The sequence below is a fragment of the Plectropomus leopardus genome, chromosome 20 (assembly GCF_026936395.1).
Source record: "Plectropomus leopardus strain MGB_pleo_1.0 chromosome 20, ASM2693639v1, whole genome shotgun sequence".
In the NCBI taxonomy this organism is placed as follows: Eukaryota; Metazoa; Chordata; class Actinopteri; order Perciformes; family Serranidae; genus Plectropomus; species Plectropomus leopardus.
In genome coordinates this window covers 5,779,375-5,795,179 of record NC_142195.1, presented here as the reverse complement: position 1 = coordinate 5,795,179, position 15,805 = coordinate 5,779,375, and the positions used below count along the sequence as shown (strand labels likewise).

The following is a 15,805-nucleotide window of genomic DNA, read 5'->3' as shown; positions in this document are numbered from 1 at the left end:
GCAGCTAAGACTTCGTGATACATTCAGTCATCCTGGCAACAACATGAACTGCAGATGGCATGACAATGTTTTAATGCAAGTACACCATGTAACAGAAGCCACTCACTCATGCATACAGATGTCCTGAGTTGTGTCTCTGCATAATGACCCTTGACTGCATTGTATGTTCAGGCTGAGAACAGCTTTAGACCCAGTCACAAGAGAAACAGCAGCAGTTTGAAGCTCCAGTGAATGATATATATTTATATTAACACTCCCTGAAGTATAAAAAGTCTACATTAAGTGAGAATCCCGCAGAGAGGCTCAGGCTGCGGCGCTCTGCAGGGTTTATTTCAGCCCATATAGGTTCATCCAAACAGCTTTCTCCTTCATATACTTTGAAAGTGTGCGGAGGAGCTCTCTAATATGCTTTTTAACAGTTTAAAACCGAAAAAAACAGGCTTGATATCTTTGAGAAGAGGGCGACCAGCAACTTAACAAGAAAGGGCCCAAAATATTACCAAGAAATTAGTCAAAAGTTATTGGAAAATTACTTGAAAAAAAGGGGGAAAAAAGAAAATTATCCAAAGAAAGTGATAAAAAAATAATTTTTCCATAACATAATTTTAAATATATAATCAAGAGAATTCTAAATATACTTTTCTGGACATTTTTCTTTTTTTTCTGATCATAGCTAATAATCGCAACTAATTTTTTAGATAATTTCCTTGTGACCTTTTATATATATATATATTTATTTATTTGCTTTCCTTTTATTTTTGTAATTATCTTTTGCACTTTCTTGCCAAGTTACTTGCCTTTTCTCCCCTGTGCTTTTGAAAGAAATCAAACCAGTTTTCTGATATTTAAGATGTTTATATGCCAGTTAAGGTGTCTGAATACAGCAGAAAAAAAGATGTCAATCGAGGTGTAAAGGGTTAAAGGTCATTGTTTGTGTGACAACAGGTGGTCAGTAAATTGCAATGAGGCAAGCAAAGAGAGATTTAAAATAGATGATTTTATGTATTTCCCCCTATCTAACTACACTCAGTTCATAATAATGACAAGCAAAGAATGGATTTTAGTATTTTTGCATAAGATGAAAAAAGAACATTTTGACTTATTATTCAGACTTTTGTTAATGACACCTGAAATGAAGTTCAACTGCCTCCTATTTCTCTGTATTATCTGTGAGATGTCTCTACAGCCTGACTGGACTCCACCTGTGGTAGATTCAACTGATTGAACATGATTTGGAAAGGCACGCACCTGTCTTTCTGAGGTCTCACAGCCAGAGCACACATCAGACCATGAGGTGGAAGGAACATTTTGCAGAGCTCAGAGACAGAATTGTGTTGCGCAGACTACAAAAAAAAAAAAAAAAAAATCAAAGGGGCCTTCATAATTCAGAAGTCTGGGAAACAAGGAATCTTTCTCAGGCTTAATTAGCCAAAGTGACCTTGGACAGGACTGAAGGTTCAACTTCCAGTGGGACAATAACCTGAAGTACAGCCAAGACAATAAAGACATGGCTTAAGGACAACTCTGCAGCCATTTTCAAAAAGAGATGGCACTGTAGGAACACTACGCAGGCCCGGCGTTAAGGGCGGGCCAGACCGGGAGCAGCTATGTGAACTAAAAAGAACTTGCGCTGGCAGTATTCTGTTTTAAAATTAAAAATTGATAAATGAAAATGGTTTAAAACCAAGGACATTATGTCCTTGTATCAACAAGAAGCCGAACTGACTGGGAAGGTGAGTAGACTGTTTTCATGTTTAACTGGTCTCTGCTGCTCATTGCTGTACATTACAGTGTTGTTTCTCTGTATTGTGTGTGTTTTTGTTTGCCTCTGGTCAGCTGGTTGGGCTAGTGTAGGGCCTAAACAAAGCTGTTGTTGTGATGGGTTTTGGTGCACATTTATATGCCTTTATGCAGTGGTTTGGGCTATGTTGCTGTTTAATTGTGCCACTTTGCGCAGTGTTAGTAGTCATGCTAGATCTTGTTTTTTTGTGCCTATTTCTGCATGTTTACGCAGTGCTGCTGGTTATGCTGTTGTGTTGGTTTGTGCATATTTATGTGCAGTGTGCGTCTGTACTCAGTGTTGTTGATTGTTGGTCAGGCCATATTTTATCGGTATTTGCACCATGCTTCCAGCGACGAATGCACCTGTTGCTGCTGTTAAGTTTAAAATGTGTTGTGATACTTTTGTGAGCCCCCCCCCCGTCATCTAAATCACACGCCCTCTCTACATATATGCTCTGGCGCTATGAAGTCCCTTCTTCATATGACCTTTGCATTTTTACACAGAACCAAACAACAATTGCATAATGCAGCTCCAAGCGTGTGATTTTTAGAAAGCATGTCGGCATCCTAAAGGTAAAAGAGGCGTGACATCCAATACAATTTGCAGACATTTTTGGCTGCTGTTCTTCTTCTTTGAGTTAGCTACTAACTGTAGCTATGAAAGCACAACCTGTGAAGGCTTTCATGTTATCCACCTGCCACTTACATATACTTCACTTGTATTTGGCATGGTGTCTCTTAGCCTCTCCAGCTGACGTAAATTGAGAGCCTGAGTGGGCACAGATTGGCTATGGCATTGCCACAGATGGGCCCCTGTGATACATGTCACATACTGTGATGCATTTTGTAGAGAGACAGTCATTAAAAGTCAATTAACAACTGAGTGTATGAGCACAAATGATGTTTGATTTATGGATGCTCATGTCTTTCATGTGTTGTTCATTTCTTCGTCTTTTGTGTGTCATAACAGTGTGCTATTACCCAGCTGAAAACACTTCACAGACAGTGTAAGTGGGACACATATAAAAAATACAATTAGGTGCTGTATGTCTTTTTTTTTTTGCCTTTTTTTTTGCATGGTTCCATTTTGTGTAGCATTAGTAAAAAAAAAAGTTTGTGTTAAAGCCAGGGTTTGGTGTGACAGTTATTCTGCCAGTGCAGTGTAAAATACGTAATATTATTAATTCCTGCAGTTAATAAATGGAGAGAAATGCAAACATACATGAAAGGTGAAAGTGTTACTTAGGCATGTGCTTACAAGAACAGCAGTGCAGAGACAATTGCACAGTTCTTTTGCACCACCTATTGGAACATTGTCAAAAATACACATCAGACATATGAGACTGAATGGAATAATAATTCTGGAAGTATTCCATTTTTTTTCTCTTTACACAACAGGTAAATAGAGTGCATTTTTAACTAATAGACATCACCATGCAACTTTCCCAGCTGATTACGAACATTTAGCAAATTATCTTTTTGTATTATAAGGTTTCTGAAATTAAATTGTTTTATTTGCAAATGAGGCATTATCTAATTAAATCTGCGCTTTCTGCATATGTAGCCAGAGCAAAATTCTAAATTAATATCAATGCCTATGTGTATATTTTGGGTGTTTTTTTTCCAGTAGTTTAATGTTATGAACTGAAATCCAAAATCTCAACTCTCTCGACCAGTACATGAAAAATGTTCACTTAGAGTGCCTTACCCATGCCAATTTCTCATTTCCCCCCCCAAACTGATTCAGAAGGTCCACTTCAGTCACACTTACATATACACCATACGTTCCAGTTTTATTCCTAACTATATTCTGGAGGGTTTTGGAGACAGAGTAGTTCATATGTTGTTTATAGCCTGATTTCAAGAGCATTTTATTCCTAATATCATGGTGGATTTTTATTTCTTTTTTTAAATTGCTGGTGACAATATTTTCGAATTCATGGACTGATAAAAAGAGATATCCACGTACGAAAAAATAGGTAATGCATCATTTGCATATTTAACCATAAACATGTAAATATTTGTAAATAATTGTCTTAATCTAATAAATTAAATGTCAAAGTTTCATGTTTATCTACAGTTTTACCGTAGTCAACTGAAAAAATGTGTGGAACTTTACATCCAACTTTTAAGGCCATTTTTGAGGCTTTTTTTCATACTCTCATCCTCTTCAGTAGAACTTATATACACCAAATTTTCCATTTTTATTTATTTTTTTAATGTAATTTAATTGTCATTTTTTATATAGCTATAGTGTCTTGCCTCCAATGATGACTACTTATCTGTTCTGGAGTAATTATACATGACTTTCTTACTACTACAAGTTCTACAATAATATTCACTTTGGTAAAAATGACCGTAATCACCATCCAGTGGGACTTTTGGTAAAATTTATTTCGCAAGTGTTTAAGTGTTACATATTTCCAGGGATTGTCTTAACAATGATGTATCCACCCCACCCCCCCCACCCCCAACAACCAGGACAGTAAATGAAAACAAATTTTTGTATTTACTTACTTTTCACACAAACTGTACAATATGTGAATATACTTGTAGCACAAGGGATAAAAATGTTTAACTTGAGTACCTTTAATTGATCAGACCCAAACTTATTCCATCAAGTATCAGAAGCAGAAAGAAGTATTAACATCAGTACCAGGATTAGTCAAGTTGACTTTATACTTCCACTGTTTTTTTGTTTGTTTTTATTAAAATCAAAGATGTATCATCTCTTAAAATTCAGAGATTTAACAGTGTTCGTTTGTTCTTTAAGAACACCTTCCCGTGTGCTTCGATCCTCGAACCCTGAACACGTCAACATTGTCATCAGCGGGTGCTACTCTGGAGGAGCCAGCTTCTTCAGGAGACATATACATATCATGCTCCAAGACATATGAAGGCATCTCATACAATCAAATATATTGATTAAAAACAGTCAGTGAAACTGGAGTTTTACTTAATATTTGCAGAAGCAATCACAGAGACTAAGGCAGATAAAAGAGGGGAGTTATAATAAAAGACCAGCTACAGTAAATGAAAAGAACGGCACTATGTGCAGTAAGACGTGTTTAAGTGGCATGAGTCATCTTATGTTCCATAAGTGGCTCTCTTTGAGTTGTCCGTCCCGCTTTATTTTTCTTTCTTTTGCTTAGAAAATGGAGGAACCAATGAAAAGGGATGTGGTAGAGAATAGACATGAACCAGAATAGAAAAACAAAACAAAACAGAGGGACCTTCAGTTCAACCTTCATCTTTTGTGGTGTTATCCTCTAGATCCTCGTCACTGTCTAAATCACTGTGGAGCCTCTTGGCCATAGTGTTTCTGCTTCTCTCCTCCTTTGTCCCTTTCTTTAGCTGGACTGGTAATGGTTTCACTGGTTACAGACACAGAAAATAGGATGAAACAATTTTTAATTCAAAAGTTTCAAACATAAGAACAATCAGCAGATAATTATAAAGATAATTACTTTTAACGCTTTAACATCCTGCTCAACCATTTGGTAGAGCACATTTTCAGTCACCATATCTTATTGTGTTGTGTATCTTGTGTATCTTGTTCATCTTAACCCTTTGAAACCTGGTTCTACACTTCGCTTTTCTTGTGCTGCTTTCAGATGCATTTTACAAATAGTAATAACTATTTAAACCTTTTATCCCTAAACAAATCTGATATATGTCTTTAATAAACATGGGGAAACAGGCGATGAGCAGCTTGGTAAGCAATGTTCCACATATTGCAAGTAAATTAAGATTTAAAAAGAAAAAAAAAGGGTGGGGAGAAAATTTCTTTTTTCCTTTTTTGGTGCTAATATACAAGTAATTTCTTGCACTTTTTCTGAATTTCTTGCTAATTTTGAGTTCATTTTTTTCGTAAGTTGCTCATTGCCTTCTTCACATGCATTTGAAAGAAATCAAGCTAATTTGTTCCAAGTTTTAAATGGTCATGTGTTGAACGTAACCTGATTGAGATATCTACCATTCAATTCAGGTATGTTTTGCTAAAAAAAATATCCACTAGATGTCGCTGTGTCTTGGTGGTGGGTTTTTCAATAGCAGGCATATTTTTCGTCACTTTATAATTTTAGAGGTCTTACTGAAAGGATTTATGTAAGTTCATACAAAAAAAATAAAATCTAAGTGTCAAATCATTTGTTTGTAACAGTTGATTTGGCCATTTATGGTAAAGGTAGTGATGCTAAGCTAATGTAATTAAAATTGACAGTTTGCCAAGAAATTAAAAAAAAATCTGCTAATTCATTGTTGTTAAATGATACATTTAATGTTATTTATATTATTTATGCTGAAATAATTTTGTGAGTATTATTTTTTTTACTGTCTAAGGCTATGCTAAACTCAACAGTTGAATTTGCCTTTTAGATATATAGATAACGAATTTATATTTTTTACGATAAAAGAACGATAAATATTCACTGTTGTTAGTACCATCTTTAATGTTATTCTATTATATATTTGATGAAAAAAATCATATCATATCTTTTATTTTTTACTGTTTCTGTGATGTTTTCAAAGTACTGCAATGCTAAATATCTAGAATAAATCTGGAAAAACCTGTAATTAAATAGCCCAAAATTTGGTTACAAACTGATGTGTGTTGGCATTTGACATATTACAAGTATTGTAACAGTACATGATTTGCAATATTGACGGGGGCTTTTCCCATTATACCATTATGATGAAGAGACATCTCAACCTGTAGAAGCATATTTTAAAAAATAGAGTTTAGGGTCAGTTAAAGAAAATAAACATTGATTTCTGTATTTTCTCTTATATTTTCAATTATCTTTGTATTATAGCCCTGAGGAAATAAAAATGACAAAGACATTTTTTTTCCCATCAGTTTTTTCTTAGTGAGGACATTAAAGGGAGTTAAGTCGACAGCGTGTGTGCAAATCTTGTTTTTGCTCTCATACGGTCACTTGTAAATCAACACCATCCCTCCTGATGTTAGTTTTTTAACTCTCACCTGCTGATGGAACAAATTGGTCTTCAGCCCCGCCGCCATTATCGCTGTGGCTGGCGCTAACCGTCTCTTTCTGTTTCTCGTCTGTGACAATTCGCTGTCTCGCACTCTCGAAAACAGACTTAATGACAATCGAATCCTCATAGATCTGCAGTGGCAAACACACACACACACACACACACATAAACAGCAATGGGTTATTCTTCACCACATCAGCATCCAAATTCATTTTCAATTATAGAACAGAGCCTGAAAAATTATGTTACACTCAAATACAAGATTTTCTCGAGGTTCACCTGAGAGCCCTCCAGGTTATAGGTCTGAGCATTGTGACACAGGAGGAAAATATCCTTCTCCAAATCCCCCACACTTCTGTACTTGTGATTACGCACACGCTCCTGTGAAGCAGAGGGTCAGTGTCACAACCTCAATGTGACCATTGCAATAAATAATCAGATACAGTATTTTGAAAGATGGATTTCCTATGAGGAAAAACAAAAAGTACATTCCCAAAAACACAAAAACTCTCACAATAACTCCCATTTTGAAGCAAATAGTTCAACATTTTGAGAAATATGATTTTTCACTTTCTTGCTGGATTTCATGTCCACACTCACCAACCATATCACTGCGCAGAAGGACACGTGCATCTACTGCTGGCTCACCTAGCACAACTGAGCTATCTGACGTTACAGCTCAGCCAAGGAGGACGTTACAATCTCCTGCTGTCACCAGCATGAGCCTCTCGTCCATGAGTAGATGCGTGCTTCCTTCTGCGCAGTGATACAGTTGGCAAGTGTAGTTCGGTGGAAAGAAAATAGTTCCAACATGAAACTGCTCAGAACAAGTTCTATGGATTATCTTGAGTAACTAGATTATGATTTCTGGAAAGAGACATTGCTGTGCTTTAAGCACCACAAGCTGAGTGCCCTCTAGTTCCATTAAATGTGTAGACATTTTGTATTTAAAAACAATGGAAATACTTTTTAGAGTTGTAAATCAAAGCATACTGGTCTGGATTCTGGATACTTTTTTTTTTTAAACTGAGAGGGAAATTAGAATTTAAATGGGTTGTTCATTTTTTAAACATGTAAAGTGAGGACAAGTGTAAAATAAAGATGTATTTCAGTTTTGGGAGTTAAATTATGGACTGGACACAGTGATGAGTTGAAACTGTGCTGATCTCTGTTAAGATTGTTTTTAACTTAAACTGTAAAATGATCACAAATTATAGTGTAAAATGATTATATATAAAGTAATTCATGATTTATTGTAGTGTGAAAAAATAGATTTTTTTTTGTTTTTAATTAATTTATGTTGTCATTTTGGTGTTGCTGTTATTTTATGTCATCCTGTGGTGGATTTAGGATTGGTAAAAAATAAACCTTGGGCTTCAGCCTATTTCTTTTTCAGTTACTGATTGGAAAAAAAGTGTGAAATAATTCTTTTTGCGTGACGCATGTAACCCAAATAAAATTATTCATTCATATATTTGAGAAAAGGCAGACATCTCTACAGCTGATATCTCCAACACTCTGCAATTCACACCAAAACAATCTAGCTTAATAAAAATATAGTTACATCAAGGAGAAAAATATGTATTTTGGGGTGAACTGTTCATTTAAGCTGACACCAGCTGGTTATCTAAGCGTAAAGATTGGAAAATAGGGGAAACAGCTGGCCTGGTATTGTCCTAGGATTAATAGAAGTTTACCAACAAGCACCTCACATTATTATTATAACACATTATTATTTATTGTTTAAGCCATTGTTTTAAGCCATACAAAACTGAAATTTGGGACCGGCACTATCTCTCAGCCAGAAATTTCACAACTGGTTACCTGGCAACTTCAACAACACAATAAATTTGTGTAGATGCAAGATGAGATTAAAAAAAAGCTAAAAGAACAAAATAAAAATCCCCAGATTTGACTTTTAGAGAAACGCAACCCAAAGTCATGCTGCAGTGGTCAATTACGTAAGCAGTAATAAGAACAAAGATGCCCACAGTCCATGGGGAACAAGTACTGCAGTCTCTTCTTATTGTTAAATATTATAGTGACTAAAAGACATCAGGCTATTAACAGTTTGTATGTACTATTCAACAAAGGACAGCACTAGCTTCAAGTTTGTATGCGAACACTTGTGTTTTTTGTCGCAGTAAATACACTACGCTAATGATAATAATAAGCAATTCTACTGGTCTTTTAAGCCAAAATACAGACCGACAGAAAACCAAACAAGACAAATACTCAGTTGCTGAGATGGTGATATTGGCTTTCTATAGTTTGTCTAAACCCTCCTCTCCCCCATGTAAGTGACACTCCCACACTGCCGTTCAACCTGCTGCTACTTGCTGCAACACCTGATTTGGTGTGAATGCAGCCTAAGAGAGTGAATACATGTATCTCTCCAAGCGATGAAGTATTCCTTTAACCTCTAAGTATCAAGTCAAGTCTTCAATTATTTGCAGTGAAGCTTTAAAGCAGCAGCGTGGAGAATTTAGTGGCATCTAGTGTTGATGTTGCAGATAGCAATCGACTGTATATCTCTGCCTTAACCCTGTAAGCAGAGAATCTACGGAGGCCCTCAGGTAACATAAAAATATTAAAGGCCCTCTCTAGAGCCAACAGGCGGGTTTCAATTAACCCCCAGATTGTGCAGATTGAAAATGGAAACATCAATTTAGAAAAAAATTCTAACTTATTACAAAACAGATTTTACAGTCACATGAGTTGGTATTCCAGGCGATTTGAAAAAGCCATATTTCAAAAAAACTACATCGGAAACCCTTTTTTGGCTTTTCTAGGTCACATGATGCTATGGATATGTGCGTGTCGAAAGGAACTGGCTTCCTCTGGCATGATGCAGCAGGAGCTACAAGAGGTGTTATTGCATTGCTTAACTCTTTAAAAGTTGAGCAGATCATCCGAAGTTTTGAATCCACAATTCCTCAGTGAAATCTTGGACTATCACCTCCTAGAAGTCCCTCATACTTGGCTGCTCCCACGTATAAGGGGTTTGTTTTTCTATTATCATTCGCATAACACGCCAATGTCGCCTTGGATTGGAAATCATGACGGCTAGTGTGGTGGCTGCAATAGAAATAAAGCTGCAAATGTTTTAAGCATCCATCGTCATGCTTCTTGGAATGTTATCGTGACAGAAGTCGCATAACTTCACTCAATAGAAACTCAGTAATCTTGTTTTATCGACATTACATAATACCGCTCAAGTTTTGTGCAAATCTGTAATGGAAACCTGTCTAGTGTTTGGTATGTCTGTTCTGGGCTACTGTAGAAACATGCCGCTGAGTGTGGGACCAAAACTGTGTATTTTCAGCCAAAATTTGAACTTTTTTCTAACATATAAGGTGTTTTTTGTGTCTAAACATAACCAAACATTAACCTGTTGTAGAGAAAGTTTCAACATATGTTCAACATAATAATGTACTATACATCAAAGTTTCATTGACATCTATAATCACTTTGAAGTTTTTTTTCATACTAATACACATTTCAGAAGTATATCATCTAGTTGGCTCCACACTGTACCTAAGCTCTATTTAAATCATTTCTCAATCAGTGTTTATTTAATAAAAGCGGCGTTTGAATATTTAATACAGCCACTTGTGTGTCTTTTGATGTATTATGTATCTGTTGGAGTTTCATCTCCCCTTATTTGACTTTCTCCCTGCAGATAAGATAACAGCGATGTGTGTATGCGAGTTGTGAGAGTTTTCAGTGACACTTACCCTGATCCTTCTGAAGTCGACAGGCTTGCGGATCAGCTCGTAGTACTCAGGTACCTCTTTCTTAGAGGGAAGCTGCACAAAGCCTTTGCTGATCTGTCGACCCAGCCTGGAGGCACAATGTGATCGTTCACAGGATCTCATTTATCAAGAAAGTCTCACCAATTAACATACACTGACCTGCCAAAACATTAAATCCACTGACAGGTGAATAAATAACACCTATCATCTCTTTGCAATGTAATCTTCTGCTGGGAAACCTTTGGCCTGGCATTCATGTAGAAGCTACTTGACACGCACCGCCTACCCAAACGCCATTAAAGACCAAGTAAAGGTTCATGACAAGAGCACTTCTTGATTCCTCAGATCCAAATCCAATTGAACATCCGTTGGATGTGCTCATGTCTGGACAGGCCAGAGGCCCTACTGTGGATCAAACTTGGCTCTTATCTATCAAGACACAGGAACCCTGGCCCCAGTTGTTAAAAAAATTTAATCTGGGTCAAAATGATCCAGATTTGGGAATCCAGCGTTTTGCTATCCAGGATGAGCTGATCCATCTTACTTTAGTACCAGTTTCTCAAAGCAGCATTGGATTGGATCACCCTGATCCAGATACTAACTTTTCATGATAAACAAATCCAGATTACCAGTTCTCCAAATGGGAATTAATTTCTCAATGTAGGCTACTCGTTATGTAGAGAACAGGTAGAATAGCCAACATAGGGTGACTTTAAGTGTTTAATTTGAAGAGACAGAAAGCAGCATGGGGGATGCAACTGTTATAAACTACTTAAGTTCTATATAAGAACTATATAAGTTCTAGGTTTCTATTCAAATGTTTTAAAATACTGGGACCTGGAGGTTCTTCATGGTGTCTGGTGCCAAGGTGCTGGCATTGGAGTCCTGTGGGTTGCGAGGTGGCGCATCAGCATGGTCTATGGATGCTCCGTCATATTGGTATCTGGGTAATTGGGGGCCAAGTAGTTGCCTTGAGCACTTAGTCAGATTTCAGGGGCCATTCCTGAACAGTTTCAGTGTTGTGGCATTGTGTATTGTCTGCAGTGGTGTTTGTGTGGGTGGACCATGTCATGTGGTGTCAGAATAAATGCCAAAACCCAAGGATTCCCAACAGAACATTGCATTGTAACGAGATCATCAATGTTATTAACTTCACCAGCTGGTGATTTTAACTTTTTTTGGCAGATTACCATTGTTGCATCACAGTCTCATGACACACAGCACAAAGAATTGAGCTCCCTCACCCGTCTTTGTAGTTGATAACCATATCTACCAGTGTGCTCAGTGTTCTGGTGAGTTCTGGTGGGTTTGGTGGGAGTTTCTCAGCAGGCGGGCGTCCTCGCTTCCTTTTGACCTTTTCGCCAGTCTCCTGCCCGGCCTGCAGTTCTTTCTCGCCAGGTTGATCACTTTTACGCTTCTTCAGACTGATGTCCTCTTCCATCTCCTCCAGGGAACCGTTTGCTCCTGCCTCAGGCTGCAGGGAGAGGAAGAGACATCTAACAAACTTAAACAAACTTGTAGCAGCAGGATGACGCAAATGAAACATTAAATGTGTATAGACTTAAAGACTGCAAGATCCTTTCTTCTTTGTGCAATTTATACCTTAGACTTACATTGGCAATAACAATTGGGGAATGGAAGGAAAAAAAGTAGAACTGTGACCAAATTCCATGCAAAACTCATTTATTCCCATTCATTCTCTTATAACTTTTATATTGACAGTTGGGATGCTCAGAAACTGCAACACACTGAATATGTTTTCAAACATTTTTATTTACCACTGAGAGAGAAACCTGCAGCACTTCAAGCTATAGAATCCAAGTCGAAAACCCTAAAATTAAAGCACTCACAGTCTCCTGCTAATTAGCGGCACTGGCTGGAGTTTAAGCATTCAAAATTACAGAGTACGGTTTTGTATTCAAACGAAAGAGCATTCATTTATTTATTACGGAAGCATATGAATTTGCATGGACTGAAGCGACCCAACTGCTGTGCTGTCTCTGCAAATTTAGGACAGATTATTTTATCTGGAGGCTTTGATGTCAGATGATTATCGAGGGGAGGCAGAATTTTTAAAAAATGCACAATGAATGTGACACATTTGGAGAAGCCATGTTCTACCAGAGTACAGATTCTAAAAAAAAATGCTAATAATGCAATAAATATTAACCCATATTTTCCCGGTTATGCACAAAAAATGAGACGATTTTTAGGTGTGTTTCGAGAAAGGATGCCTGTGCTGCATCCTTAGTTATTTTCGACCCTTTTGTCGCTCCTTTCCAAATATCTGCTGCAACCACTGTGTTTTCCACAAAGGCAATTAGAGGCCAGAAACATGAGTATGCATGCAGCAGGAGCAGCAGCAGCAGCAGCAGCAACCCGGCTGGAGAGGAGAGGGAGGAAATAGAGAAGGCATGCTGCCCAATCCGAACAGAATATTGATGCATCAGACACATACAGTACACACAGCAGCGTTCATATAATAAAGCTTGTGTAAATGTATTTCTCAAGGACAAAGATGATGCTGTTTTGCACACACAGGGTGCAGAATTATGACTGAAAACAATATGATCAAGCCTCGAACTGATGGTGACAAACACGCCTGCATATCCGGACCAAAAAATGCATGGCAGAGGATTGAGTTAGAGGAGACAACAAGACTAAAGAGGCAACAATGGAAATCCTGTTCATCATCGCTCGGCTCAAATGAAGGCTTTAAAAGCCCCGCTGCTCTCTCTGAAGGGCTGCAATCATTCCAGCGGAATACAGGAGGGATAGAGGGTAATCCTCAAAGATGTATAACACAGCTGAGAGCTGCCTGATTCACTGTACATGTGTGAGTGTGTATGTCAGTGTGTGCATGTGATGATGCTCCATGCCTGTGTGCTATCTCCTAACAAGCCAGCCTCTTTTCCTGACTAATCTGGCAAAGATTCCCTCTCATCTGTTACAACACACACCTACACACACACACACACACACACACACACACACCCTCTCTCCCCCCGCTCACTCACACACACACACGCACGCGCACACACAGACAGACGGGAATAAAGCTCACAGAGATCCTCGCTCTCTTTCCCTGGCGCGCGCGCACGCACACACACACAGTCACCCGAACGCACACACATTTTATCCATCTCTTCCTCTCTTCCCATGCGATGTAGCCTGGCTGAATCCTGAGAAGAAAAGACATGGAGGAGGATATTTACCTGAGCGCAGTCTGCAGGCTGGCTATCAGGATCGGCTGCAGCTGTGGGGGAGAGAATTAGCAAGCCAGCATAGCGGCGAGCTGCTAGTCTCTTCATCAGCTGATCACTCAGAAGCAGAGCCCAGAAGGGGGGAGAATAAAAGCGCTATGTTTTCATATACAAATCAATGGGCTGGGGGAAAATAGAAATGCCATACCCATCTCCTGGCTGCGGCTCTCCGAAGTCTTTTTCCTGACTCTGGAAGGCCCCGAGCTTGTCTCCCTCTGCATGTTTTTAATATCGACTGCTGCCAGACGGTTTTTTTTCTCTCTTCCTACCCTGCTGTTAAAGTTATCGGGTCCATTTTATTTGTTTTGTTGTTGTTATTTTGGAAAAAAATTGCGATGCATTTCAGAGGGAACATGGTGCACGGAAACAAGAGTCCAGCCTGCAGCAACATGCATATGTGTGCACTTCATACATGCTGTGTGCAAGCGCGTAATCGCCACGGGAGACTGGGGTCATGTCCTCGCCAATGTATAAATATGGAAACGTTGCAACCCTCCTCCTCCTCCTCCAGTATTTGTAATGACCAGACACGTCATCAAATCTACCAAAAGCTGAAATAAATGTATGTGTTCTCCTTATTGTTGAAGAGACTCCACTCAGTCACGTGTTTTATTGGAAACTATGTCTGCAATTGATTTTTCACGAAACTGTGTCGCAAACCGACCATCAACTCTCAAACCTACATGTGCGCCGATGCGCGCATTGTCTCCATGGCGCATGGTCCTTATTAATCCGTATACTTTTGGCCTGTGTTTCAATGAACATCCAACATCCAGCTGATAGTTTAAGAGCAAAACATAGTATTCGATTTTTTTTAGGAAACTTGTATAGGCTTGGACTTGTGCGCATTTGGATACAATCAGCCAAACTGACCACGTGGGCACGTGGGACATTTAGTTGAAATTCAACATTGCGTCAGACTACCTAAAGAGCCAAACCTGTGTGGCAGTATCATATGAGTACAAACATATATATATATATATATATATGTGTGTGTGTGTGTGTGTGTGTACACACACACACACACATATATATGTATGAGTGAATAAGGGCACAGAGAATGATTCACAAATGTATTTCTGGTGCATACATAAATATTTCTTGTTTTAAATATATACAATGGAAATCCACAGATATATGTAGCCTATTCAAAATAATTTGCAACTTTAATCAAATCATATATGTATGTTGTGACATTTATACACAAACCGTTGAATCTGCATTTACAAACTGCTTGTGTTTTGTCCTCTACCCGCCCATCTGCTTGTAGTATCAGTTGTGGGGGTGGTTTCACTATATGTGGATTCTTTTTGCATTTATATAGAGCAAAAATATTTGTGTGTGCACTGAAAAATATTTTTGTGTAAAGAGTAATTTACATATTAATCCCAAAATGCATTTGTGAATCCTTCGGTGTGCATCGTTCTAACTCCATAACTGTGAATTCACCCATTGGTTTGTGGACTGCAGTTTTGAAGCGTCAAGTTCAACATTTCGGCCATCGCCATCTAGTTTTATGGGGGTTCAGACATGACAACACATTCTCATCCCAACTCGTCACGTGGACATGGTGCTGCTCTGTCACTGACCCTCAGCGTCTACTTATGACTTTTTAGGTATCCTTCTGTGCCAGCTGTTATTGCTCCGGGATGCAGTTGACGTCAGAAAAATGCACATGGTGGGATGACATTATGGTGAGATGATGCAGCCCATTACAGTGATGTCAAAGTTGGGTGGGGTCTGTGGGGATTGACTCTGCTTTGGAGCCAGCCTCAAGTGGCCATTGGAGCAATTGCAGTTTTTTGCACTTTGACATTGGCTCCATTTTTCAGCTTCAGAGATTGCCGCTTGATATATACATATAGACTGCTCCCCCAATGTCCAGTGTCTAAAATTTTCTCCTTGTTTATGTGCAGCTGCAGAATTCCAGCAGGGTGATTAATGCATTAATATTAACTGAGATTACACTTAATTTCCGAGCCAAGACAGCAAGGAAAAATGTCTCTG

At 38.4% G+C, this 15,805-nt stretch overlaps 1 protein-coding gene across 2 annotated transcripts; it reads right to left on the bottom strand.

Moving 5' to 3' along the window:
* Positions 1 to 4,251: 4,251 nt before the first annotated feature.
* On the bottom strand, positions 4,252 to 14,242 carry LOC121960215 (SWI/SNF-related matrix-associated actin-dependent regulator of chromatin subfamily A member 2). Of its 2 annotated transcripts, XM_042509835.2 has the most exons (7): positions 13,947 to 14,241; positions 13,751 to 13,791; positions 11,780 to 12,009; positions 10,518 to 10,623; positions 7,060 to 7,161; positions 6,767 to 6,911; positions 4,252 to 5,156 (listed from the first exon to the last, which is right to left on the bottom strand). In XM_042509835.2, the coding sequence occupies exons 1-7, from the start codon at positions 14,017 to 14,019 to the stop codon at positions 5,023 to 5,025; spliced, it is 831 nt and encodes a 276-aa protein (XP_042365769.2). In that variant the 5' UTR covers positions 14,020 to 14,241; the 3' UTR covers positions 4,252 to 5,022. The 2 variants fall into 2 exon arrangements, with proteins under 2 accessions (XP_042365769.2, XP_042365771.2); XM_042509837.2 differs by lacking the exon at positions 13,751 to 13,791 and having other exon boundaries at positions 13,947 to 14,242.
* Between the last annotated feature and the right edge of the window lie 1,563 nt (positions 14,243 to 15,805).